The 27,782-nt window shown below is 38.3% G+C and overlaps 1 protein-coding gene across 1 annotated transcript in view; it reads left to right on the top strand.

Annotated features, from left to right (window-relative positions):
- LOC306759240 (ephrin type-B receptor 1-like) overlaps nt 1-27,782 on the top strand; it is a gene marked incomplete at both ends in the record, with an annotated part of 98,948 nt that overhangs the window by 61,243 nt on the left and 9,923 nt on the right. Inside the window, 11 exons of the mRNA XM_079244809.1 lie at nt 1,119-1,381; nt 4,201-4,276; nt 5,800-5,924; nt 14,869-15,034; nt 15,398-15,503; nt 16,550-16,611; nt 17,176-17,373; nt 21,697-21,944; nt 24,678-24,745; nt 25,293-25,440; nt 26,020-26,169. Coding sequence (XP_079100935.1) covers nt 1,119-1,381; nt 4,201-4,276; nt 5,800-5,924; nt 14,869-15,034; nt 15,398-15,503; nt 16,550-16,611; nt 17,176-17,373; nt 21,697-21,944; nt 24,678-24,745; nt 25,293-25,440; nt 26,020-26,169 — 1,610 coding nt within the window. The remainder of the gene's footprint in view (nt 1-1,118; nt 1,382-4,200; nt 4,277-5,799; nt 5,925-14,868; nt 15,035-15,397; nt 15,504-16,549; nt 16,612-17,175; nt 17,374-21,696; nt 21,945-24,677; nt 24,746-25,292; nt 25,441-26,019; nt 26,170-27,782) is intronic.

Here is a 27,782-nt window from a genome sequence, read left to right as displayed (position 1 = left end):
GCAGGAGGTAGGCAGGCAAGCAGGGGAGCAAGCGAGCGAGCGGGCAGGCAGGCAAAACTGGCAGACTGGCAGGTAGCATCAACGGACCGGCAGGCTTTCTCTGGCAGGAGGAAGACAAGACAGGTTATAAATCGAAGGTGTGCACAAAGCAACGCAAGCAGAGGCCGAGAGCTGTTTACCGCAGGGCAATCAACAATCTGGTGCTTGATAGCAGGCAGAGCTGGTCTTAAATAGGTCGTTGTAGATTGCTGGAATGTGGATCAGGTGTGCTTCCAGTTCTCAGCTGACCACGCCCACCAGGGAACAGGAATCACCACACTACTTGTCTGGGATTACATGTTCTCCCTGGTCATCCAATCACATTTCACCCTAACCATGCTGGAGCCCATGCTAACAGGACAGAATGTACTCCCACTGTTACACAGCCAATCTTTTTCATATACTTGTGGAAAGAGATCTTGCAGTTAGTACAAAATAATAACATTTTTTCCCCTTTCAGTGACACAGGTGGAGATTTCGGTGGGGATTTGTCTATCACAACATGTGAACTGTGATAGAAACTCTGACCTGCCTTTGTGGCCACTGTGCCATGTTTTTGAACATCATTTTAGGAGGAAAAAAAATCGTGCAATGATTAGATGTGTGTTTGCATATTCTATACCTTCTGATTACTGCTGCAAATACCTTTCCAGTCAGTGTTAGCAGGTCACCGATCTTCCAACATCATTTTTAATTTTAGTGAAGATTCATAAAGAGATTGTTCAGCTTTTCTGGCAACTTCTTTCCACATGGCAACAAAATGCAGACACATAAATAGATGCAATGTAAAGGCTAAATATTTTTTTTTATTTAAACTGACATGAAATTACAGGAATTGTCACTTCTATTTAACTGTTGAATGCTTTACTAATTGGTTTGTTAGTGGGATTTATCTGGAATAAAACCGCTTCTGGTTTTTAAAGTGTTTATGTCTGACTGTCCATGAGAAGAGGGTTACTAACATTTCACAAATAACAGGATTATTGACATTAATTAATTATTAAATAATATTTTAACATGGTTCACATGTAACAGACCAAAAAACAAATTAAACAAATACCTTTTGTTTGTTTTGTCAGGCGTCCCTTCGGCTCCTCGCAATTTGGTCTCGGTGGTGAACCAGACATCGGTAGTGCTGGAGTGGCACTCACCACGTGACACCGGGCACCGCAACGACTTGTCCTATAACATCTTATGCCGCCGATGCCACAGCAGTGAGCGGCGGTCATGTCAGCCATGTGATGACAGCGTGATTTTTATTCCTGGAAAGCAGGCATTGAAAGGAACACGAGTTGAAATCAGCAAACTGCGGGCACACACGTCGTACACCTTCGAAATTCAGGTTTGTATTCAAAGAGAAGGTGGAAATGGTGTCATTTGTGCTGTGAATAGCTATTCGCATTGCTGTTTACAGGGCATCTAAAAGCATTTTTAAAGCTATAGCCTAATTTATTATTGGATTATAATCCAGTTAAAACAAATCACATGATCTACATTAATCCAAGTTATAACTGTGTTTATATAAGACAGTTTATGTCGAAATGATGAAGGACACCCCTGATTTAGTCTAATTCAGGGTCACAGGGAAGCTGGACCCCGTCCCAGTAATTAAAGAAACAGTATGCACCTTGGACGGGTCACCAGTCTATCACAGGGCAACATAGAGAAACTAACAACCACTCACACACACTCCCAGGGAGAATTTAGAGTAACCAATTAATATGACATGAATGTCTGTGAACAATGGGAGAAAGACCAAGTACCTGGAAAAAACCTAACTGTACACAGGGAGATCATGCAAACTCTGCACAGAAAGGCCGGTGTATGAACCTCCTCCCCAGCCGAGGCTCAAACCGGGGCTGTGAGGCCACGGTGTTAATCACCAAAACCCCACCCTGATCAAATCCAATACTAAGTATTGATGAAAGATAAATATCTTTAAAAAAATCTGGTTTGGATGGCGTCTAAAAAAACAAATTGATGGTTTAGTTTTTCTCATTAGCTCTAAGTTGAACAGGAGTCCAATCATAAATCAGGTTCTACACATGTCTCTAAAGCTGCTTTAACTACAGGCATCGCTAATAGTTGGGCGTCAAAGATTTTCTCTCTACTAGAAACTACTTTAATTGTGAGGGAACTCATGACACAATCACAATGGGAGGAACAGGAATACATAACAGGCTTAACAGAGCTATATTGCTAACTGGTGACACTGCTGAAAAGAAACCTGGGGCTATTGTTCTTCTCTGTCAGTAAATGAATAATAAGCAGTTGGAACATGGACACTATTTTCTTTTCAATCTTCTGGTAGCCGACTACCGCATGTAGCATGTGAATTAAACCAAGGATACGGCCTCCTCTGACCGATTGCTTTCTTCCTGAGAGGGGCAACATTATCTAACGCTGTACATATTGAAGTTGTTGCTCTGTCAACAAGATGAGCAACCTGTGTCAGAGTAAACATGGCATTTTAGAGAGCAATAATGAAATTGAACCCTTAAATTTGGTAACAGCTCTGTCTGACAGACCTCCACTATAACAGCATTTCTTCTCAGCGAGTGTGCAGTCAAGTGTTTTCGCAAATTTCCACTTTGGGTGAGAGAAACTGAGAGTGGGGCATTCAAAAGAACAATGACTAATCTTGGGTGTAGCGTTGATTAATGACCCTGATTGGAAGAGAGCTGCCACTCCTACTCCTCAGCTTGTAGTTTGGGGAACCTTTAAATGCGTTAAATGTGTGATTAATAAAGTGATGTTTATTAATCAGTCCTGTAGCGATCATGTATATAATCAGAATACTCTGCTGCAAAGGTTTTATTTGTGATTGTTGAAAGTGTTCTGAATCCAGAATAATGCCAGGTGCCGCCCTCTGACAGTGAATATTAGTTATTTGTAGAATATTTCCCGATAAAACATATTTTTCTATTTCAATTAAAAAAGAAGAAATCAAAATCCTCCAGAAAAGAATGTGTTTATCTTATTACTAAGTTAAAAGATGACCTTGTTCTGTCATCTACATTTTTTTCGGCATTTACTGTAATGTTGAAAGATACTTTGACTATATAGACCCTTGTTGACATAGAGCTGCTGTCACATCTATCAGCTCGCAAGGTCACTGTGAAGTCCATAGACCATAGACACATTGGCCAACCTTTCGTCTTTAGTCTCAATTTTGTTTTTTGTGTGTGTTTTTTTTGTTGTTATCATAAAACATTATGATTTAAAAAGCTTAATTACCTGTAATTGTTTGACTAAACTAAATCTCCTTGACAGATATGGCATTTTTCATATATTTTCTCCATTTTTTTTTAACCCGTGGCCCATATGGGATCTATTTAATCAAACCAGCTTCTCTGGTGGGATGAATGGTTCAGTGGTAATAGCCAAATGACTGAACTAATAATTAACTATGAAATTATTAATGCTGTTTCTAATTAACATGGGCCGATATGAATTGTGGCCCCAGATCTTGATGCCATTCATTTTATGGCAAGGTCAGCAGATTTAATTTGACATAAGATGCACGCGGGAAAGGAGAAACATGAAAGAAAAATGAACATTTTATACAAACAAAACAAAGTGGAGCTTGGAGTAAATCATAAATTAAAACTGAAAAATTGCATCACTGCCAAAGTGATTAAGTGAGCTTGTAAAAAAAAAAAAAAAACACTCGGGAGCTAATGAGGTGATCTTTAAAACACATTCAGAACCTGCTCAGTGATTGTTTTTTACCAGACAGCTGGAACACAGCAAGTGCCTCAGCTATGTTTGTGGAGTCATAGCAAGAGACACAAGTGAGATACGTGATAGAAAATGTTATTTCTGTCTGAAATTGTTTTACATATCTGGGGTGTCAGTCTATCTAAATTTACTCTCTTTTAATTGCACATCCTCTACATCTTTTCACTGTTTTATGTTCTGCTCGGTGGAAGGTAAACAAGTTAAGACTTCTTGTCCCACTACCTGAAAGACCTGTACCTGGAAGTGATGTGCAATATTAGAAAATTAGTTCTTCTTAACCTTAAAGTGTATAAATATATTCATACACACCCCAAAAATAGAAATGTGGACCTCTACATGCGCATCACATGGGCTGTTAAAGATGAAACATGTCATTTCTGTAATGTGAAATAATGAATCATTCCTCTTCAAACTCTGTAGGCTGTCAATGGAGTGTCCAACAAGAGCCCTTATCCTGCCCAGCAGCTGTCAATCAACATTACAACCAATCAGGCTGGTACGTTTGGAGCATAAAGGCTGTGTGTGTGTGTATGTGTCTGTGTGTGTAAGCATACCCTATGTGTGTGTGTGTGTGTGTGTGTGTGTGTGTGTGTGTGTGTGTGTGTATGTGTGTGTGTGTGTGTGTGTGTGTGTGTGTGTGTGTGTGTGTGTAAGCATACCCTGGGGCACAGTGGATTATATGTGGGAGGGATGGCTGGAGAGATAAAGGAAATTGAGCCACAGACTTTTAATTCATAAAACATGTTACAGGCTTGTCATCTGTCTGCCGCCTTCTCCCAATCCCCCCCCCCCCCCCCCCCCCCCCCCCCCCCAGTCTCTCCTGCATAGCTTTCATCCTGTTTTCTTCTGGTTTTCTCTCAGTTCTCCTTTTCTGGGTTTTTTCCCTGCCTTCCTCCTCCTCCTCTTCAGTCTCCCACTGAATAATTCTCAGAGACCATAAAGGAACTGACTTATTAATTCATCAATACTTTAAGGAGACCGACACAAGTGATGGCTCCACCTATAACCAACTGAAAAAGCTGGATTCCTGTGATGGAAAACGCATCATTTACCTCATCTACAGCAACCAAAGCTCATTGCTAATCAAAGCATGATCCATTGCCACCGCACCACTCTCAGAGCACAGTTGTTACTCCTGCTGGATGCAAACCGCTCTTATCCCAGAGATCTTTTAGGACTCAACAAAAACTGATTTATTTTCAGATTTACTGAGCTGGAGGGATTTTTAAATTATGCAGTAGGTTTTGAGCGTGTTTCATTAGACCTTAGGATATAAACTTACTGCACGTGCAGAGAACCGTGTAAAATGCAAATTGTGGCTATATAAAAAAAAAAGAGAGGTTTTCAGGCAACAGCTTGCTCATGCTGTCAGATTATGATTACAGAATAAGCATTTTGCTCTTGAAGCATCACCGCATTTACTGAACATTAGTATGATGTCGTGATGACAAGCCTGTATAAGATGCATACTCTGTGTAGGATGTAACATTTTCAAACAGGACCCTATAAAACCACAGAAACAAATTAAATTACATTTTACTGCCTCTTGCCTTTAAAACACCCACATTAATTCAGTTTAAACTTATTTAATATCTCCTACTTTGATGCTGTATATGATAGCAGTCTTCTTATCCGGATTCCTTCCTGTCTGTAATATATGACATCAAAGTTCTGTATAAGTGCAAGTGTGATGAAAATGATCTCATAAAACGATCCCAGAAGCAAAACCTTGACATACATTACAACCAGCAGCCTCTAGTTCCTGAAATTATTGATGAAAATGCATTGTAGACATAACTCTGGCATCCCATCAGTGAAATGAGCAGTAATTTATTTTCATGGGCTTAGAAGAGGAAACATTTTTCTCCTTTTAATGCTAATGATCTTTGGCAATATATTATTACATAGTATATTTCCATATTTATGATGTTTAAACACGCTAGTGAATCTTTAAGTTTCTTAATTGATTGTGTGTTCTTGTGTGTGTGTGTGTGTGTGTGTGTGTGTGTTTTCTAACAGCTCCCTCAGTAGTTCCCATAATGCACCAAGTGAGCTCAACAAGCCGCAGCTTCTCGTTGTCATGGCCACCACCAGAGCAGCCTAACGGAATCATCCTGGACTACGAGATTCGATACTACGACAAGGTAGAATGGGATGATAAACGCCTTTTGAGTGTTTGGGCAGTTTGCTGTTACGGTCACAGTCTGTAATCTGTTCAGTCGGTAAAACAGATCAATATGAACTGCCTCAAAGTCATCTCATTATCTGCCACTGAGGAGTTTTACTGAAGGCAAGCAACAGTCTCGTTTCTTCACACCTCAGTTCATAAAACCCTGAACAAGTTAAACTGACTCCGTCACTCATTAAAGGCATGTTTATTTTCCCAGTGATGTGTTTTTAATATCGTTTTTCTGTACAGGTTTTACCTTTTCACTCATATTCCAGATTTTAAAATGTTTCAGCATCTGTATACTCCAGCAGCTAAAGTTGTCTTTTTGTTTTTTTTTAACTTAATGAGTTCTGTTTTAAGCTTTCATTTGGTGTCTCATTATGGGAAATGCACCACTGCATTTCCCTCAGCAGATCCCATTCCAAAGCACCAGCCATGATTGGCTGGTAGTGATGCTGATTCCCACAGGGGGGCTGTGCTCTGCATATGTGTGCAGCTGGTGGTGCATCACTAAATCATTTTAAGAACTCCTCTTGTTCATCCGTAAAGTATCATCCTTAACAGTGCTCAGAAGATCTGTCACTGAGCACTGTTACCTGCTCAGGTTGCAGTTGTACCATGGTTTTCTGAGGCTAGAAACTGAATGTTGTCAGTTTAGTTACCAGTATACATTTGCTCAACAGGTGACTAACCAGTAAACCACCAGTGGAGCATCCACATCTGTACAAACATCTGAGAATGTGCAAGTTGAAGATGTCGATGCATAAATGCATAAATGCATAAATACTGAGATTTATGTGCAGGGGTTATTAGTTTACTTCTGTTGACCTACAGGACATGCGCTGTATACCCTTGCATAGGAAATTCCTGCCATTTGCCTTCCAGGGTGTAATTTACATGTAACCAATGTTACCTTTTGGTCTAAGAGCCCGCAAGGTGACATAAGGTTTTCAGAGGTAATGTTAATTGTATTCTGAGGTCACAGTCTCTGCCTTTCCACCTTTATCAACCTTTAAAACTCCTTTTGGCTGCAGGATTAAATCAGGAGGCACTGAAGCGCATCAAATTCCTCATACAAATCTGATTGCTTTGGACTTCAGACAGAGAAGAAAAGGCACACTAATTCCCAGTCAGACCATCTTCCTCATAGTTATGTCCCTGAACTCACCAGTCTGTTTCCAGACTGGTGGCATTGCAATTCTTCCTGAGTCTGCTCGGCCCTGTTCTGTGTTGGGACAACATTTCCCTTCAGGTCAGGCTTCAGACAGGTCAGCTTGATGACCTCAGCTCTGACTGCAATCCCTCTGAGTCAAGTGGGAAGTCTTTCATGCATCAGAACAATCAGACATTCTCAACTCTGCTTTTCATCCCACATGCGCATTTTAATATTAAAAATGCTAAAGTATGTCTAATAAAACAACATTATTCATAATCATTTAATAATATTTTAATATAAATTTCAAGAAAAGCATTTATTTACAACAAAAACACTAATTTCCTTACTTTTTATGTGAATTTTCTTTATTTGCATATGTTCTTAACCAAAAGACCATTATGTTGTGTATCTGATCTTCATGCCTTCTTTTTTACATCATTGTGTCTTATGTTTTTAGTCTCCTTGAGAAAATAAAGTAAAACAAAAAAAAAAAAAAAAAGATATTTCTTATAATACAGAACCTTTAAATATGAGGTAAAATTTAAAATAAAATATTGCAACACACACCATGATACATTTTTTTTAAGATTTTCATTCTAAACAGTATTTAAAATAATGATCTCACATTAGTATATATACACATTTTGGTAATAGTTTTTGTAATCATTATAAATTATCTCCTGTACCGGCTGATTAAAAACTACTTTTCATTGTGTTCAGTAGATGACACACTTGGCAGGATAACTAAGGACAGCTGAGGGCAGAAACCTGTCTCCATATTTCATACATTTGTAATTCCTGTAAGTGATTCTCTCATACTAATAGCAAGAATCTGTTCATGTATCATATTTTTACATTATTATCTTATAATAAGTCAGGATTGATCATAGAGCTACTATTAATATATTATGGTGCCTGTAGTCATTCTGACAAGGTCTTGCAGATAGGGAGCGCTTCTTTTTTGTGATCTTTTCTTACATATTGTGGCTCTGCCGCTTCAGCTAAAATTGAAAAGAATGTCTTAAATGATTAATTTAATCTATTATGTAGTTTGAGGCGGCATTATCAGGAGCTGAAGTGTTCATTTTTAAACCTGTAAAGATACAATATTATAAACAGTTTTAAATTGGTCAAAATAAAGAATTACTGCAGATCCTTTCTTTCAAATGTGACAGATTTCTTGAATATGAAACATATTTTATCCAACAACTGTGCATTTTTTTTTTTTTATTTAAACAAAGGATTTTCATTTGATCTCATTCCAACTTACTAGGTAAATATTTGGAATCCACGCTACAGCTAAACATGTTTCTGTAGTGTTTATTGAGAATGTACCAGCATTGTTAGAGATTTTCAGTGATATTATTGCACCCTGTTTTTTTTTTTTGTTTTTTTGCAGGCTTTTGATATTTGTACATATTTCAAAGGGACGAATGTTTGCTGACTACAGCCACTAATATGGCTCCCTTTTGTTTACTGAGTGAAATTGTCCCCAAGATTTATCTCCTCAGCTTACCGTGTTGATGTGGGCTTCTAGCCTCTCAGTGGGCATCAGTGCATGTCTAAAGTTAGCACAGATCAGTGCTTTTACACAGATTTAGTCATCTATGAAGGATAGTATCTTTCCTCCCAGAGAAACTCCAGCAAAGAAAGTAGAACATTTCCTCAGAAAAACAACCTCTCATCTAAACCTGAATACAAAAAAAAAAAAAAACTTTCTGAAATGTCATTCAGCCAAACTAACTCAGGCAAGTAGCCTTTATCATTAATAGTAGAAGAGATTTACATTAGCTGTCCATCTAGTTCTTTGCCTCTTGCTCAGGGCTAAGGTCAAGTCACTCTACCTGACAACATTTGCCAACTCCTGCTGGGTGATCAGGAAGTGTTTTGAAGTCACATTAGATATGTAGTCCCTCCAGCATGCTCCAAGTACACCTCAGGGTTTCCTAACCACTGAACACTCTCAGATAATCTCCAGAAGAAGCCCCCCCCTAAGGCAACCTTATCTACACTCCCTTCAGATGTCTGAGCTTCTTACCCTACAGTTATGTGAAAAAAAAGTGTGCCCGCCTTAAATATTAAAGTTTCACAACATAAAAAAAAAAAAAATCATATGGCCTTTTTCTGCATGTTAAATTTAGCTAAATAAAACTTCAGTTTAAGACACGAGTTGTAACTGTATCATTTTTTTAGTTAACGAAAAACTAAAGCAAAATGCAGAAGTGGTGTGTGAATAATGAACGACAGCCTTGCAGCTTCTGTGAGAGAAGAAAAGTTGAGTGCCAGCTAGGTGCTGCAATCATTTGATTCATTTATCATTTGTTATTGTGTGATAGTTTGCTGCTTTGGAGCATTCCGGTCTTCCGGTTTTACACAATATCAAGGAGGAAAGACGTCTGCAATGATCTTAGAGAAGCGATTGTTGCTGCTCATCAGTGTTAGAAAAGTTCAATTCCAAAGCATGTAGTCAATCATCATCGTGATTCAGTCATTTTACAAGATGTTAGACTGGAATGGAAATCCCAGCAGGTTCAGCAAAAAGATTGGACTGTGCAAGGCCCTAAAAAGAACATGGGTGGGTTGTGCCTCAATAAGCACCTCTGATGTGAAAAGCACTCTTTTAGTCAGAAATAGGACGGGTGAATATTCTGGCATTTTCCCCTCCTGGAATATACTGCGCTTAGTTTTTCCCACACCACTTCTGCATGGTTCAGTTTGTTGGTCAGGTATTTTGCATGCTGCTCCTTTCCATTCTGGGTCATGGGGTCCCAGCTTCTATCAGACTAGAGGCAGGAGAAGCTGAAAGTGATTGGAGGTGATATTGGATGAGATCTATGAGCACTGCCTGGTTTGCCTTGTTGATTCCTAAAAATGTAAACTTCCAGATTATTTCAATACTCCTTTGTTTTCATTAAATGCATGTTCTCTTGCTTCATTTGGTTTATTTTGCGTTAACAGGCAGAAGCTACCTCAAAGAATTAATCGACATATAATAAAAACCATTCTCAAAGCTTTTTTTTTTTTTTTTTCCTGCATAGTGCAGCAAAGATTCAAGTGGGAATGCTTCTCTTTCCTTTTATGTGCAGCACTTGACCATCGTTTTGCATCTATAGATGAATCTCTTAAAGATAAGAGTACTAGAGCATCTGTTTCTTTCCTAGTGGGTGCTGTTCAGAGCCGTTGCCATCCCATTCTGTGTGCTGTCTCAGGCAGTCGGCCCTTCAGATGCCCTGTTATGGACAAGGCTCCTAATCTGTGTGAACCAGGGAACTAAGGAACAAAGGACTTCATAGCAGTGTTCATTGAACAAAGCAGAATAGTGAATAGTGAAGCACCAGTGACAGACTGTGTTTCAGGAGTACCAGATTTTTCCCCCATCTAAGGCTGGTGCTGCTACTTTACCTGAATGAAAGAAATGTGTTGAAAGCAGTTGCAATTGTATGTGAAGTTGTTGTTTTTCTCTTTATGGGAAGCGATGCATTTTCAGTTTTAAAGTTGATTTACTAGTGTTTCCTATCACTCAGCTGTAAGAGTTCTAGTTTTTTTCGGAATCTTAGCCAACAGAAGCAGACAGATGAGAAACAAAGAACAGAGCAGCTACAAGGAATTTATAAGATAGATCAAAAAGAACAGATGCCTCCTCATCTGCAGCCCACTCAGATCTTCCCAACATCCTCCTGCTTTTGTAATACTGAAAAAAATAGATTTATATTTTAACATTCGCAGCTCTTTTCAGCTATTTTTAAATGAGTTTTCTTTGAGGAAAACATTCAGGCACAGTCCTAAAGTTCAAAATAATACTAGGAAATAAGAGATTCCAGTTTTCACAAACGCTTTTGCAACTTTACGGTTCTAAACAAGGAAGAAGGAGGATGTGTGTGTCATGTTTATTTTTCAGGGTTGGTGCTACTTTAAGATCTAATTAACTGTATCGGCAACCTTATTGTTTTACTGCATGAATACATTAAAGGCTATTCATTATTATCACATAACTAGTATCGGTAATTATTATTACTAAGTTTTCTTTCCAGCTTGAAGACTGAATCCTTTGATAAATTGTGTTCAACTTTCAGTAAAATCAAGCAGCAACTTATGTGTTCTGATAACTGCACTAAGTGTGCAAGAACAACCTTGATACGTTTCAGAGATATACTTTTAATGAGATTTCATTAACTTCTATTTATTTCACCCTAAAACTTATTTCTCTGAAATTGAATTGCAGCCAAGAAAATCTCCTGCAGATTCACAGTCTAATGTTGTATTCTGCAGAGCATTTATGTAATTGTCAGAATAAGTGGTCTGAAACCTTTTAATCAGTTGTTTAAAGGACCAATGTTTGCTTATTCTTCAGACATTTTTTTTTTTTTATTGTGCTCACCGTGAGGTTTGGGCCTTTCATAATTAATTTATAAATTTACAGATACATTTCTCAGATACGTATATGGCCCTCCAAGCTATTTAGCTAACTTACAGTTAATGATAATTCAATTATTGTCATGTAACTAAAAGAAACAAATCAGAAAGGTTTTGTTTTGTTGTTGGAGGGATGCTTATAGCAGTGATTACATGAAAAAAAACTGAAAAAGTGGGTTATATTTTTTTTAATTTAGTGTGCATTTTTACCATAAATATGTAAACTCTTTGAACTAAAGTTCCTACAAATGTGCCTGCATGCAAGATAAAGTCGCACCCAGTGACATGATTATGTGATCTTAGTTGGTTCTGTCTTAAGTGATCGTACAATATTGCATATAAATCCAGAAATTTGACATCAAAGCTATTTGATTTTTTCTATTTTTGAATTTTTTTGTAAACTAAGAAAATGGCTAACTTTGATTTATGCATTGGATTGAAATGATTGTGTATAGAAAAACATTCTTTCAGACTGCATCTTACACACACACTGATATGCCTGTGTCTGCACAATCTGGCAGGAAGGTAACACATGGCTGAACTTTATGTGAATGGAGGAGAGTTGAAGCATCATCCTATCTATATAGAATGTAATGATCTTTGTGGCTGATTGTAGTTTCAGTCCTGCAGCACTAACACAACAGCACACATCTGGGCTGCACATTAAAACACTGATTTGCCTAAGAATCATGTCTTCATTCTGACTAGATGGAAATGCAAAGCTCCAACTGTCTAAAGGAACTTTTTAGATTCTACGTTGAACTAAAAAGTCATTTTTGGCAGTGTAATAGAGGAATGCTTCTCACCTTTTATACAGGCTTAGAGAAAATAATGCCGCACACACACTAACAAACACGCCAAAAAGAAAAAAGAAAATTAAAGGGAAAGTCCAAAACTCAACAAGCTCATCAGCAATGCTATTTCATCAGTCTGTGACTCCCCTATGTAAACTCACAACCATGATCCCACCAGCTGAGAAAAGCTAATTCTTCATACAAGCATAATGTTATATCTTTACACAGCTCTATGTAGATGTTACAGTTCAGTGCATGAATGTTTTAGCCTATACTCACTGTGCAGTATGAAGTACCAAAAAGTTTGAAACAGAGCTGCACATCACCTAAAACCACAGTGACCCTATTTCCACATGCAGCAGCCTCAGCACACCTACTCTCAGTTCCACGCAAGGAAAGATTGAAAATAGCAGCAAGGGGAATGAAAAAATTGCAATCTTGCCTTTTGGAAAGTAATAAGAAAGTGAGAGATACTTTGCACTCAGTGAGAGATGCAGTGTTGCTCCAGTCTGACAGGCACAGATAAAAACCTGATTCAGTCAAAATCATGGCAGGAAATTCACTGCAAGTCATCCTTAATTGCTGCTACTTTTGCTTTCTGTGCTCCATTATAGAAGTCAATTCTGATTCTGCCTTTCTCACTGTTTAGCCGTCAACCACATAAAGACTAATTTTAGCTCATGGCTTTAAGTGCAGATTTCCACTGAGAACAGTTTGATAATCCTGCAGAGAGAGGACTGACTCGTCTTAGCAGACAGCTGTACCGCACCTCTTTTTCTGGCAGTTTCGTAATTTTCTACCTTTCTCCCATCCATCAGTCCCTCCCTGACCCCATCCTCCCTCACTCCCACTCTATAGATAATGAGTTTTAACATAGAGGGAAGGAGGAAAGAAGGATTTTTACCCACTACTTATCTCTGGCTACCAGGCCCTCCCAGATGGGCTGGCCCCTAACCTCTTTATGCTAGCTAGCATTAAGCCAACCTCCCACCCGCACCTCCAAAGTCCAAAACCCCTTCATTTACTCCATCCATGATTTATATGGCCATTTTCAAATATTACTTATACTCCCCAAGTTTTTTATATTTAATACTATAGTTTTCCATATGTTCTGGTTCATTTTATTTGTATTCAAAGAACTACAAAGAAATCCTAATACAGAAAGGAAAGGACGCCATAAGTAAATGATATTATCATAACAATCATCTGCTGCAATAAAAATGATAAACTGAATAATACATTTATACCATAATAATAAATAAACTCGTGCAAGGAATGGCGTTATTGACAGGCATGGAGAAGATGGGTATTCTTCATGAATATTTATGATGTGAAAACTCAATCATCTTTAACCCCATGTTCTCTTCTGATAACCCTTTCTCTTTCCCCCCCAATCTACCCTCAATTTTCTCCCACTCATCTCCCTTCTGCGCTGCCTTCCTCATCATCATCTCTCCTCCTTTCCCCTTTGCTCTGCCATCGACCTCCCCAGCCGTCCATCCTTCATCCTCATGGCATGATTCCCTGCCCCTCCTTTCATGCCATTATCACAGCATATCTGTAGTTTTCTCTTCTCCTTTTAGATTTTGCCTCGGTGAAACCTTGTTATCTGAAAGAAAATGATGGATGAAAGGGAGCCTAGAATGAGTAAAAGAAGGACATATCTAGAGGCATAAGGTGATAGCCTTGGGTTTATACGGCAGAAATAATAAAATTCACCATGAGGAAGAGCGAAAGGAGAGTCCATGGGCTCACCTGTTTCTATCAGCGGTAGCTAATTAACTGGGGGATGGCTGTTAGCACTGGCATGGAATGGAGCAGATAATGGGTCAAAGAAGAAGGAGTAAGAGGAGAAGAAAATGTTTGGGATGGGGATTAAAGATGGAGAAGAGAAGAAAAAAATCAACGACTGAATAGCTGAAAGGAAGTAAGGATTATAAATTCTGAACAGAGGTGTTTTCAGTGGCAGCTGCCTATATCAAAGCTTATTTAGCCTCCTGATTTAAATTGTGGAGAAAAAAATCTTAGATGCTAAGAAACATCAAGAAATTTGACAGCTTTATTTCTCTTTTGCTTTGGTGTCCACAGCATACTGCTTGCTTCTTAACATAACAATATGTTCTCTGTAAAATGTACATAATCTTTTGATGCTTTGTCTGAAAAAGCTGTATTTCTGATGTAGAGTTCACATCCTCCCACATCCTGCTAAAGGGGACTAGATGTTAAGGGTTTTACAGCAGTGCTGAGTGTTTTTTTCCCCCACTTGCAGTGCTGTCATGCTTTGGTTTAGATATGACACAGCTAAATAAAACCAGGTTTTCTGTGGTGTCAAAAGCTTAACGACTGAATTAGTATTTTAGTTTAATGAAACTGACTTTCTTTTTGGTTTCCTTATATAGGCTATTATGAACTGGCCTTCATTATGTTTTCCCCTCTGTCTGTAAAGCGTCTTGAGATGGCATTGCCGTGATTTGACGCTATATAAATAAAGTTGAATTGAATTGGATTGAATTGTGATCCTGAAGTTCTTCCTTGCCTATGTGCCTCCTCCTCAGTCTCAGTCATCAGTCCTCAACAGTTCAATGGTCCAGAGCGATACACCTAATGTGGTTCTGGAGGGCCTGAGGCCTGGCACTGGCTATGTGGTCCAGGTGAGAGCTCGTACTGTGGCTGGATACGGAGCCTACAGCAAGGAGATGCTCTTCCAAACCCTCACTGATGGTAAGCATGTGGGTGGTTGGCTGGAGTGTGTGGAGCTGTGTGTGTGTGTGATTGGAGAGGAAAATGAGTGCTAAGAGAGAGAAAGCAAGATTGTTGTACTGGAGTAAAAATGTGGCTGAGAAGTAATTAAATTCTGCCCTGCACGGAGTGTATGTGTGTGTGTGGTGTGTGTGTGTGAGTGCTTGCAGTCTTTTGAAATGCACATTATAAATTATTTTTATCAGTTACAGAAGATGTTGTTTGTATTTCCTTCCAGAAATGTTGTTTTGTGCTTCTGAGAGTCATAAAAAATATGAGGGATAAAATATAACAGTTTTGTTCAATATTTGTGGTGGATTGTGTGTTTTTGTTTTTCCTTTGCAGATGAGTATAAGTCAGAGCTCGGGCAGCAGCTCTCCCTGATTGCTGGCTCTTTAGTAGGTGGAGTGTGTATCGTCTCTTTGGTAGCCATCGCCATCATCTGCTCTAGGTACTGCAAAACAGATAAACCATAACTCATACACACTCACAGACGCACATGTTTATCAGGGAAATGTTTGAAGCAGTAGTGATAAGAGGTGTTTCATATCAAACTCACTAACTTTCCCACATTTAGCTGCTCTTGGAAGTGCATGCAAGATTTTAACTTGAGTTGATGTGTTTCAAACTACAAATAAAATCATAAAAGCTTAACCAATTGTTTTGACTAAATAACTATTTTTCTAGGACTTTCAACAACGTCTTTACAGTATTTGTTGAGATGTTCAATTACATAATTACATTTTATTTTTCTCCACCAGTAAAGTTGTGTTCTTTCAACTGGGAGTTGGGCTGTCCAGGCTCCTTTTTGTGTCAAAGTGTATAATCACCTAAAATATGATGAAACAAAAAGTGCAACTCCATTCAAGGCCTAAATTATCACAGTGGTGAAATAGTTAGATAGTTTGCATGGCTAAAGGGGTTCATCTTAACAACTGAGTCCATTGTTTGACAGTCGAGCTTTTAGTAAACATAAATACGAGTCGAGGAAAAAATTTAATGCCATAATTTAGTACTATTAATTACTTATTATTATGCCCCAACATTGCATAAATAGGTATAAAAAAGAAATGGATTATCATCATCAAGCAATCCATCCATCATCTTGATTATAAAAATAACAAAACCACTTTTCTTTTTTGTCTCTCAGACCCTGAAGCTCAAGGATTTCTTGTATTGGTGTTCTTTGCCAAAACTTTTTTTGTCCCCCGTTTTACTTTTGAATCAGACTTAGTTTGATTATGTTTAACATGGTAGTTATTCATTCTCAGTTAAAACTGGAAACAAACAGTAACAGCATTAATAGCAATGAACTCCTCAATCCTAATGAACCCCTCACTGTTTTCCTCAAGCTTACTTACAGGGAAACCATTTCAGTCCACCTCGAGAAAAACTTCTCAATGTGAATTTTATCTTTGCAACATGTCAAACTATTCTGTAAAACTTCTATTTATGACTTGTTTCCCAGAAGCTCATTGTCTGCATTTCTGTCTTTAGAAGACGTCAGCTGAAGGAGAGTGTGTATGGTGACAAGCTGCAACAGTACAACTCAGGAGGAGGTACGATCGCAATCTGTTTGTCTTAATTATAAAGGCAAATAAACTGCTCCCAGAAAGTTAGGGATATTTTGCATGTTGAATGATGCCATGAATGAACCAAAAATATATGATAACCTTACATATGAACTTAATTTGACTTTTGCCAACATTTTCAAAGCAAGTTTTCAACATTTAAGTACGACTTGTACAGCATTCTGTTTTCTCAGAAGGTGATTAAACACCCAGAAGAAGCATCTGAACGATGAAACAACCAATAAATGTTCTGTTTGTATCAAAACATCCTGTTCACATTTAGATATAGTTAAATCAGGACCACACCTAACACATGATAACTTATTTTATTTCAATAAAATGTATGAAATGAAAAAAATAATTCTGCTTGAATGTCCGATAGCAGGGGTGGGTCCTCGAGGGCTGCAGTCTTACAAATGTTAGTTTTCCTGCTGCAACACATCTCGAGGACCGGAGTTGTCCACCCCGTCTTATAATCCTGTTATAATGTCATTGCAGCATCTTTTTTTTTTTTCTGCATATTTCTAACTAACTTGATCAATTTCTCGGCAGAAGTTACTCTGAGACCAGACATGTTTAGTGGTCCCACCCCCACAGTGACCTTTCCCACCCTATCTGAGGGCCGCAGTTCACCAGGGGTCAAGATCTATATTGACCCTTTTACTTATGAAGACCCCAACGAGGCCGTCCGGGAGTTTGCCAAAGAAATTGATCCTTCTTGTGTGAAGATAGAGGAAGTCATCGGATCAGGTAGGAATTTCCAGACCTCTCTCTCATCATGTTTCAAGTTCTGAAAAAAAGAGAGCAAGCACCCAAAATAAAGACCAAAGAGTATTTTAATATGTTCAATGTTACTGCAATACAGCATCAGCATTTACTGAGATCTTTTCAATTAGGAAAGAACTGGAACTATGCAAAGCTAATTTATTATTTTTGCTTTATTTTTTTTATCCTTTGAAGTCAAGACAGATGTTTTATTAATACTGAAAACTTTCACAGGCATAAATTAAAAGTCTCTGCTTGCAGTTTTTTTAACTGTCTGCAGTCTCATCGTTAAAATGCTGTGTGATGCAAGGCACATTAAAAAAGATGGGCCCAAAGATTTATAAGAAATTGTTAGATGACAGATTAAAACTTTTTTTATTTCAGTTGTTCAAAGGAAAAAGAAACTAAAACAAACAAATAATAAAAAATAAAAAAACAACAAAAAAAAAAACCAAAACAGTGAAAAATATTGAAAAACTTTAAAAGTCATGTTGATGATGTTCTGTGCAGCGAATTGATCCAAATTTCTTAGTTTTACCTTATTTCTACCAGCACGGTGCAACAAAAAAACTTTCAAAACTGAAAAGCCTAATAAAACAAATCAGATGGTGCAAATGTTTATTGTATCATTAATAGTTTCACAGCAGCTTTTACAACCAGTAGCAACACAAAACCAGCAGGCTTTCCAGTTGCTATCCTAATCTTATCAGTTGCTGAAATACAAGGGAAATAATATATAATTAAACAAGAATGGCCCAAAATAATACCCAACCTATGTGTTTCTGTTTGGATTGTATTCTCTCTGAGACACATTTGCATTTGTGTTTAATAAAGGAGTTATCAGAAAGTACAGATTGATTTGGTGTCTGTGTGATGTGCACTGGGTAACGGGAGCGTCATGAACAAAAGAGGCATTCAGTTGGCAGGCAGTATCCATTCAGTGCCCAGCAGCTACATCACCCTGCCTCTCATGGAAAAGACAAAAAGCTGATTGTCTAGAGTCATGAAAGTGACATGAAAAGTAACAGGATCAAACTGTACATAGAAAACAAGCCTTCAGTCACTACGAATGCATTTTCTTCCTCATTGTGCAACAGCGCTCAGTATAGTTAACTAAAATGTGTTTCAGATCCAGGCACACGACTCCATATTTTGTTAACATGCAGGATAATCCACAATGAAGTTTCTGCATACTGGGGTCCTGTGTGAACACAGTGATGTGAGTTATGGTCTGAAGGTATTTGCAAACAGTTCTTGTCTTCAGAGTCTTCCTATATGTTCTGAGAAAATCTGTGGGCAATTTTAATGATAACATAATAAAGAAATTAATGAATGTTTTTAGGTTATTAAGCTAATTAGATATCTAAAAGTTGTGTCAATATAAATGAACATTTTTTTACAGCAGTGTGAGGTAAAGCATGTCAGACCATCTCACTGATGTGAAACTTTTCCTACTGATTATCCGTTCTACAAAGTCACAAGCAGATCCTATTACATTTATATTAAATGATAATATTTGTATTTTAGCTCAAGCCAGATATGATTGAGGAATGTATTTTTCTTCAGATGTTATATCCCCTATAACTCAAGTTATTTCACTCAGTAGCAAAACTAATCGAACTTAAATTGCCAATGAGCTCTGGGTGTTAAAGGTCAAGAAGATCCAGACCCTCACTACTGCAAGGACATGCTTTTGGTCTTTGGTCTGATTTAAAAAGTCTTTTGGTAATCCCTCAGTTTGGTGCTTTATTTTCTCAGGGAAGAGTTTTTCACCTCAGCCAGAGGTGACAGAGGAGGAAGGAAAATGAGACAATAGGAAGTGAAAGTATGAACTTGGGTAATATAGATGTCGTCGGACTTTGAGCTCTTCATGGGATGAATAGCTCCCATGAAAGGAAAGCTATTACTTTAGCTGTTTCTCTCTTGTTTTTATTTTTTTTTCTTCCTTTCATACTTCCTCCAGTCTTCAACTCTCTGTGATTCAGCCGCTCTGGAGTTTTAGTTTGTTTATGTATAGGGAAATGCTAAACAAAGAACCAAGGGGGGAGAAACAGAAGACCAGATTAAGGAGGGGAGATAAAAGAAGAAGAAAGCACCCTAAGGAGATAATAAAAATATCCCACCTTACTTTCTCGTTCCCTCCCTGTGAGATAACACCCTCTCTCTTCCTCTTATTCTATTACTATCACTCACAGTGTAAAAAATCTCCTTCACAAAAAGCACTTTGTTTGACTGAACAAAACTTATGGAACATATTAATCTACAATAAGAAGCAAAGTATCTCTTCAGAAAGTCCTTTTTGTGCCAGTACATTGAGATATACTGTAGATTTAAGACAAGCATCAATAATAAACTAAAAAAATCTTTCTTCTGATGCTCCATCCTCTCCTTGACCTCCTCTATTTTGAGAAAAGATGTGATATGTCATCAAGATTTTCTCCTCTCAGTGAAAATGACTGTTTTTGTCCATGCCCATTCGATTCTTCCATCTTTCCTCCCCGTTGTTATCAATCCTGTCATATTTTTTGTTCTTTTTTCACCCTTTAGTCACCATCATCTCTCTGTCATCTCCTATCCTCTTTCTGTTCTCATTCTCATTTTGTTCCCTCATCCATCTGTGCATCTGCTGGTTTACAGCACTGACACTAGATAGTTTTTAATGAGCAGCGAGATGTGGAGCAAAGATCACTGAGAGACAAGACAGCACATCCAATTCCCATCACTCATTCATTATTCACATACCAATTTTTGTCTTTGGGGTGAGGACTTTTATTTGAAATGATATTCAGTTTTCATGTCCCTAAGCCTCATAACGTTGTATTTATTTTGACAAAAGACACCTGTGTTTCTACACGTTGAAAATAATCAATGTCTTTGCGGTTTATACGATTGCCGCTTTCATTTAAGGAAGAATCCACACAATGTCACAAATGTGTTAGCAACGGCACTTCAACAGCACTTTCACAGCAACTCGGGATTTGTCCTAAAAGTCTCTGGAAATCTGCCGGATAGATGAAGTACTATTCTCCAAAAAGATCTTCCCTCACTGGAGATTTAATGACAGTGTAAAAGCGCAGTAACACTCATTTGACTTTCCCTCTAAAACCTTACTTTTTTTTTTCTTCTGCAACTTCACCACAATTGTTAAACACTTCCAGATTTTTTTTTTTTACACATTTCCAGCAAAAATGTTGTTTCCCACCAACACAGCTGAATAAAGCACTGAAGCAAACAGAATGTAAGCTAATTATAGTAACACTGTGAACACTTTCCAAGAAAGAGTACATGAATTATGCTGGTTAGCATCTTATAGCATGGCCTGGTGTTTCCCTTCCCCATCTACTCCATGATCTTCAAAACAACAATAAACTTTAGTTTTTTTTTTTTTTTAAGCAAGCTGTTTTTAATCTTCTGAGACTTAAGATGAAATACCTAAATGATGACAAAGATGGAGCAAAATTAGTGCGTAGCTTAAAAGGAGGCAGTTGTTGTGATGGTAACTAGGAGGACAAACACTTGTTTTAAGGTGATTTTTTTTTTTTTTACTGCCAGTATAAATTGGAGGTAAATGGGGATTATTGAGTAAACTGCAACTTTGCAGGTTACTCAATAGTCCCCAGTGGACCTTTCCATGATGATTTTTGACACTTGTATAAAATCGTAAAAAACAGACACTCAAGCGAAGTCAAAGAGCTTTAACTTGTAATACTAATCAAACTAGAGATGGAATATACCTGCTATGTGCTTCACCAGAGCCCTGCAATCCAAGAGGCGGCCCTTATTTAACCAAGAGATTATATTGTAGAAGGAAGTGCAAAGCCATGTGTCTAAGCAATAATAATGGGACTATCCCTTTTATCTTGTTTGCTACCTCGAGTATAGCACCTTTTCTCACCCCCGAGAGCAGTTATTGAAGGGATCCAATTTTTGTTGTTCTTTCGGTCCACAAAGAATGTGCCCTTGAGCAAAGCCCTCGACCTCAATCTGCTCTGGTGGAACAGTCCAGACGCTGTCGGTATGAAGGCAGTCTGCAGACGGCAGCTTCCAGCAAGAAGGGTGTGTTTGTGTGTTTAACATACCCTATCCTTCACATTGCCTTCCTACACAGCTGATGCAAGCAGTTGTATGTATTTTCTTTTTATTGAAAGAAGCGACCAAATGGTGAAGAATAGGAGCTGTTTTGATCATGAAATAATTCTACAGCATGAGTTAAAAGTTTACAGAAGTGCTTTTGCTGGTACCGATGTATTCTGTCTTTTAAGAGCACTGAATGGGGTCATGTTTTTTTTTTTTTTTTTTCTATTTTAGGTGAGTTTGGGGAGGTGTACAAAGGTCGTCTGAAACCTGTTGGGAAGAAGGAAATTCCTGTGGCCATCAAGACGTTGAAGGTGGGTTACTCAGAGAGGCAGAGGCGGGACTTCCTGGCTGAGGCATCTATCATGGGCCAGTTTGATCAACCAAACATCATCAGACTGGAGGGCGTGGTCACGAAGAGCAGGCCCACAATGATCATCACAGAGTTTATGGAGAATGGAGCACTTGATTTATTTCTGAGGGTAAGTGAGAAACATAGTGCTGCATTTTAAGCTGATAGTCTATTTAATGCTCATTTGCTGATATATAAAAATATGTGAGCTTTGTTGCTGGCTTTAAAAAAAACAAAACAAAAAAAAAAAAAAATGTCTTTGCTCAGTCATTCCATTTTCGCTTATATTTAAGGCCCCAATGCTGTAAATTTGAGTTTGTTGTGAGTGTTAAAAGACTTGGTGCAACTCAGCTGCTAATTCCTCTGTGTGAGACTTGTGGCCAAAGTGGCCACAAGGCAGCCTTCATGCAAATGTGTCTCATCGTCATGCTATCATCATCAGAGAAGGCTGGACTTTAGACAAGATGTGTTTAGACAACTTGTGACTTTATAACTGCATTTTTTATGTGCATAAAAAAAGCCATGTAACATGTCAAGTAATGGGGATGTAATGGAAAGTAACATCATACCAGTACGACTTTAAATGCTGGGCAAGATGGAGCATAAAGGCAACAGAAGATATTTTGGAACTGAGAAATTAACATTTCTTCTTGTGTTTCCTCTTCAAAATATTTTTAAACTTGGTTTATTAGACAGAGAGAGAAAAAAGAAAAAGCTTTATGTAGCTCCATAGCTTGTTTAACCCGATGCTTGATTAACAAATTCAAATTGTTACTATTTGGAGAATTACTATTGTTGGAGAAAAAAATTGAAAATGATGTTCTGATGTTAGTCAAAGGGAAATTAGAAGTTTGTTGCTCTCAAAACAAGATGAACACACCTATACAGTGTAGTTGAGGGTTAAATTGCTGCACTCAGATTGCCATTGACTTGGAGGTAACAGGAGATGCTGCAACAAACTACAGGAAGAACCAGACATAACTTACAACAATTACAAGGCATAAGATGCATCTCATAAAAATAGTAAAGCATACAGCATTTACCAAATGTAGGCTACAAATCCTTAATGCTTTCTAATTCACTAGTGGATGTGGAAATAATTGCTGCCAGCTAAATAATTAATCAGTTGTTTTTGTTTATAACATAATCATTTAACTGGACGAGGTTCAATACTGACAAGCTGAGAGGAGCCATGTAAATTTACTCTGGACTTACTATTCACCCAGTTCCTCTACCAGCTTCATCATATTCAGTAATGCAAGGGTGTTACCACCTGTCACAGGAGTCAGTTAGCAAAAATTAGAGTGCACCCTGCTTAGGTTCCCCAGCAGTATGAGTCCTAGTGTCAAAAAGAGAATTTAATCACGCTCACTCCAAAAGAAACTACATCAAGTTTTTGTGGTTCAGACTTTGAATGGTTCTGATTCCTGGTGCATTCAACTGGGTTCTATCACATTTTAAGGCTGCAGTAGTTTTAATTTTATGCCTTCTGACACACAACTGACTTATTTAACTGCAGTATTTCTCTTAACACTGACCTTCAAAATCACAAATTGCAAAAGCAGTTGAATAGAAGAGGATTGGGAATTGGAAAAAAAGTATTTAAAGACAGAAACAACCCTCTGCTTTTTATTCATATTTTTCCTTCCTGTGCACCTTCCTCATCATCCTGCTAGCCCAGCGGTCTGTCCGTCGCTTTGATCCTGGCCTCCTTTTGAGATGCCTCTAAAAACAGAAAGAGAAACTCTTTGATGCCTGGTTCTCACAGCATGACCCTGTTTGACTCAGAAATCATCCTATGACTCACACACACACACACACACACACACACACACACACACACACACACACACACACACACACACACATGCACACACAAACACAGTGATCAATCTCACTGTTTATGCTGCCCTAGCATGACCATCATGTCGGCACAAGACCTGGAAGATCAATGCAGTATATGTGTGTGTGTTTCCTGCGGAGGACTGGGTCAGAGGAGCATCAACAGTGTGGTTTGATGCACAACGTGAATTAGTAGGCACACACACCTTACAGTGTGTCTGTGTCAGTGGAGGAAGTCGGTGGGTTTACAAGAAAAAGGGAAGGTAGAAGAGAAAAATATGAGTGTTTTGACATTTATCCAGCATGTTTGTGTCATGAGGTGATGTTTTCCTGTGTCCTCTGTTTCTGGTTTCCTGTTTTATTTTGAAGGTTGTTCCTGTTTTGCTTTTGTCTGTGTTCAATAGTTCACCTGGGTTCATTCAGTTCATTTGTTTCACCTGTGTCTCATTGTGTATTTATACCCTTAAGTTTTTGCCTTGAGTTGCTGGTCCATTAAGTTGTCTTAGCTTTTCATGCTGGAGCTTAGTCCCCTGCCTTGGTTAAAATAAAGAGAGTTTCCCACAGCATTCTGCCTCCAATCTTCTGCATTTTGGGTCCACAACCTCCGTCTCCTCCTGACAATCTGGTGAAACCTGAAAGTTTACGATGTTCTAGATTAGACATTCAAGTCATAGAAAGAATCCAAAATGACTCAAATTGTGCTAAGATGTAAATTAATCATCTATTTGTGGAAGAATTATGAACACAATGGTTGAGAGATACTTTTTCATGTTTTTAACTCTAATCTCTTTCACCAGTAGAATCACACCAGTTTCAATGAATAGCAACATTAAAATCAAAATAATCTCTTTTTAGGAGTGTGTTTTCTGTTTACTGATAATAACAATCACAACACTCTCTGGCTAAGTATTTGGCAAACATTTCACCTGGAAGGCTTTCTCTTAAAAGCTGATAAATAAGTGATATGTATGATAATGGAAAGTCAAAATAATCTTTCACTTTCGCCTCCGCTGTTTTTCAGCAAAACGATGGCCAGTTTCCAGTGATCCAGCTGGTTGGTATGCTGAGGGGCATTGCATCTGGAATGAGGTACTAGCATACACAAACACTTGCTGTTTCACTACAGAAATGGAACAAAAATACATTTTAGTTTTTAGGATTAAAAATAAACTTTATGAGATGCCCAAGTAATTTAGTTTTCTTTATGATGATATCAGGTCTTTCAGACTGAAATTTCATAGATTGATATCCAGTAGTGATGTCTTGTTCAGTGTAATGTCATCAGCAGATTTTACTGCGCTTCTCACACACAAACACACACATTCGAGTAGCAACCCAAACTCTACTATGTTCTATTAAGCCAAGTTATTTATTCAACTGAACTCCACCAAAGCTTGACAGCGTGGCGGCTTGAAACGATACAAACACTATCACACATCCACAGAAACAAGATCCTATCTGTGTTTTACTGCAGGCTGTGAAAACTTGTACATACACACAAATGTTAAATCCTTTTCATTTTATCAAAAGTAGCTGGCAGTGATAACTCACACACAAACAGAAACACACACTCTAAATCCCATTAGCCTTTTATGGTAGCCCAGCTCGGAAGGCTTAAATCCTATTGATGTTTCAGGTATCTGGCAGAGATGAGTTATGTTCACCGGGACCTGGCAGCTCGAAACATCTTGGTGAACAGTAACCTGGTGTGTAAGGTGTCCGACTTTGGCTTGTCACGTTATTTGGAGGAGGATACCTCTGACCCAACCTACACCAGCTCACTGGTAAGGGCGTACGAACGTCACTGTCACTCACACACTGTGGTGTAAAGATGCTTGTGGAAGTCTGCATTTCATAGCAGTAGCTATGTAGATAGGTCACACATCATACATGAGGCAAACCATCCATTTTTCTATCCTGGATTTTGAAAAGTGAAGTTTTTGGTTTGTTTTCGGTGCTTTGTCTCTCATTACAAAACAAACAGTAGGCAGATGTGAATGTTTGTGGGGGATGTGCTAGTCTCAAACATCTGCTATGTTTTCACCTGAAGACTCCAGGTCTACTTATAGACTGAGTAAACAATATCAGGAAAAAGTTTTAAACTCTTTATTTCACACTTGTCTTCCAAATTTCAGTAATGTATTAAAACCACACAGTTTATATTCCTGTCTGTAAAAACAACAATGTGATGGCTGTTAAATTAAAACTGATACATCACTGGAACCTTGACGGCATGCCAAATTCTGCAAACTTTGTCCTCTTTTCGGTACTTTGTGATGAACAAAACTATGAGCTTTAAAGCAGTTCATGGTTGATGTCTATTTTTGTCCTTTATGCATTTCATTTGTCTTTCTCCTCCTTAGGGAGGAAAAATTCCTGTGAGGTGGACAGCTCCAGAGGCAATCGCCTACAGGAAATTTACCTCAGCTTCAGACGTCTGGAGTTATGGGATTGTCACCTGGGAGGTGATGTCATATGGAGAGAGACCTTACTGGGACATGAGCAACCAAGACGTAAGTCACCGCCCTCTTATGCATTACAGACATTTTTTTAATTTTTTTTTTGTTTGTGATTTTTCCCTGATGTCTGTGACAGTAAAAGGCTGTGGATGTTTGTCTGGTAGGTGGGGGTTGTGCTTGTTTGTTTCCTTTGAGGTCTCCCACAGCAGGAAGTCTGCTTGTCTAAGTAAACATACGGAAGATAAGGGCATCAATTTTGGTGTCACGAGTATGTTTGTTCTCTGAGTCCAAACAGCATCAGGATTGTGTTTTTAAGTTGATGTTTACTGCAGGCTATATTTCATTGTCCTGACAGCTTAATTCCAATTACCTTCACAGTTTGATCAATTTGCCACAGCATCGCTATACCTTTTTGTCTCTTTCTGCATCGCATACACTTCATTAATTGCTTTGAGACTGCGTTCAACCTGCTGTGTTGAGGATTAGAAATCCTCACCGATTTTCATAACAAAACATTCCCAATTCTCTGATGTTTTCTGTCAAATATGAACAACACTGGAAAAAAAAACCCACTTTGAGTCAGTTTTTAGTTACACTGTTGTAACCTAAATGGGATTGCAGAAAAACACAAGAATAGAAGTTACACAAAACTGTTGATTTTTTTATTTTTGCATTTCTTTTCTAAGGCAAAATTAGACACAGAGATTATAGCAATAATACTTTCCTTAAAGCACTGAAGATCAATATCCTGATTCTTGCTCTCAGAAACTCTGAAGATTCCACACAAAGGAACAGAAAATATTTTACAAGCCATAAAAACAACTAAAGCACTTGTGTTTCTTGTTAGTAAATATGGTTATTCATTAAATATGCTTCAAACTAAACCTTAGAGTTGTCTTAGTTCATCCGGTCGGTGCATTTTTCCAATTACACTCCTTAGATGTCTAGCCTGTTTTAGATCGTGTTAACTTTTATGTGTAAGTTCCTTCGATCTCTTCCTCAATCTCACACACCCACACGCGCACCCATTCTTTTGAGTAATGAAAGTAAATCACTTCCTTATTTTTAGCCACTGAGAACTAGTTAACTCTCCGACATCTGCATCACTTTAATCACGCCTTTCTCCTCATTTTACACTCCTCCTCTGTCTCTTGCCTCCTTCCTGATCTGTCTCTCCCTCCCCCTCCCTAGCAGCCTCCCCCCTTTTCCCCTCATGGTTGCTCCTGATCAACAGAGGCATCCTCTGCAGCCGTAATGACAGTCAGAAGAATGATAGAGACAGATTTATAATAGAGCAGACTGTGTATAATGATTGGGAGAGTGTGTGTTATCACTGTAGCTAACGAGGGTCTGCATGGGCATTAACTATGCATGGAGCTGACACCCTGAACTCACACCTCACACACACAGACACACACATGCAAGCAGACATATGTAAAAGCACACACACACACACACACACACACACACACACACACACACACACACACACACACACACACACACACACACACACACACACACTTGCACGATTTTAAAGAACACAGAGCAGTGAAATTGTCAGCGGAGCCACTGCAGGTGCTGTGTTCAACATGAATTAATCATGAAAGGGACCTGTGATGTTTCACTACATTTGCTGCTGTTTTGATTGACAGCAGAGCTTAGAG

The sequence above is a fragment of the Telmatherina bonti genome (genome assembly GCF_933228915.1).
Source record: "Telmatherina bonti genome assembly, chromosome: 8".
In the NCBI taxonomy this organism is placed as follows: domain Eukaryota; kingdom Metazoa; phylum Chordata; class Actinopteri; order Atheriniformes; family Telmatherinidae; genus Telmatherina; species Telmatherina bonti.
This window is presented reverse-complemented; position numbering and strand designations above follow the sequence as displayed.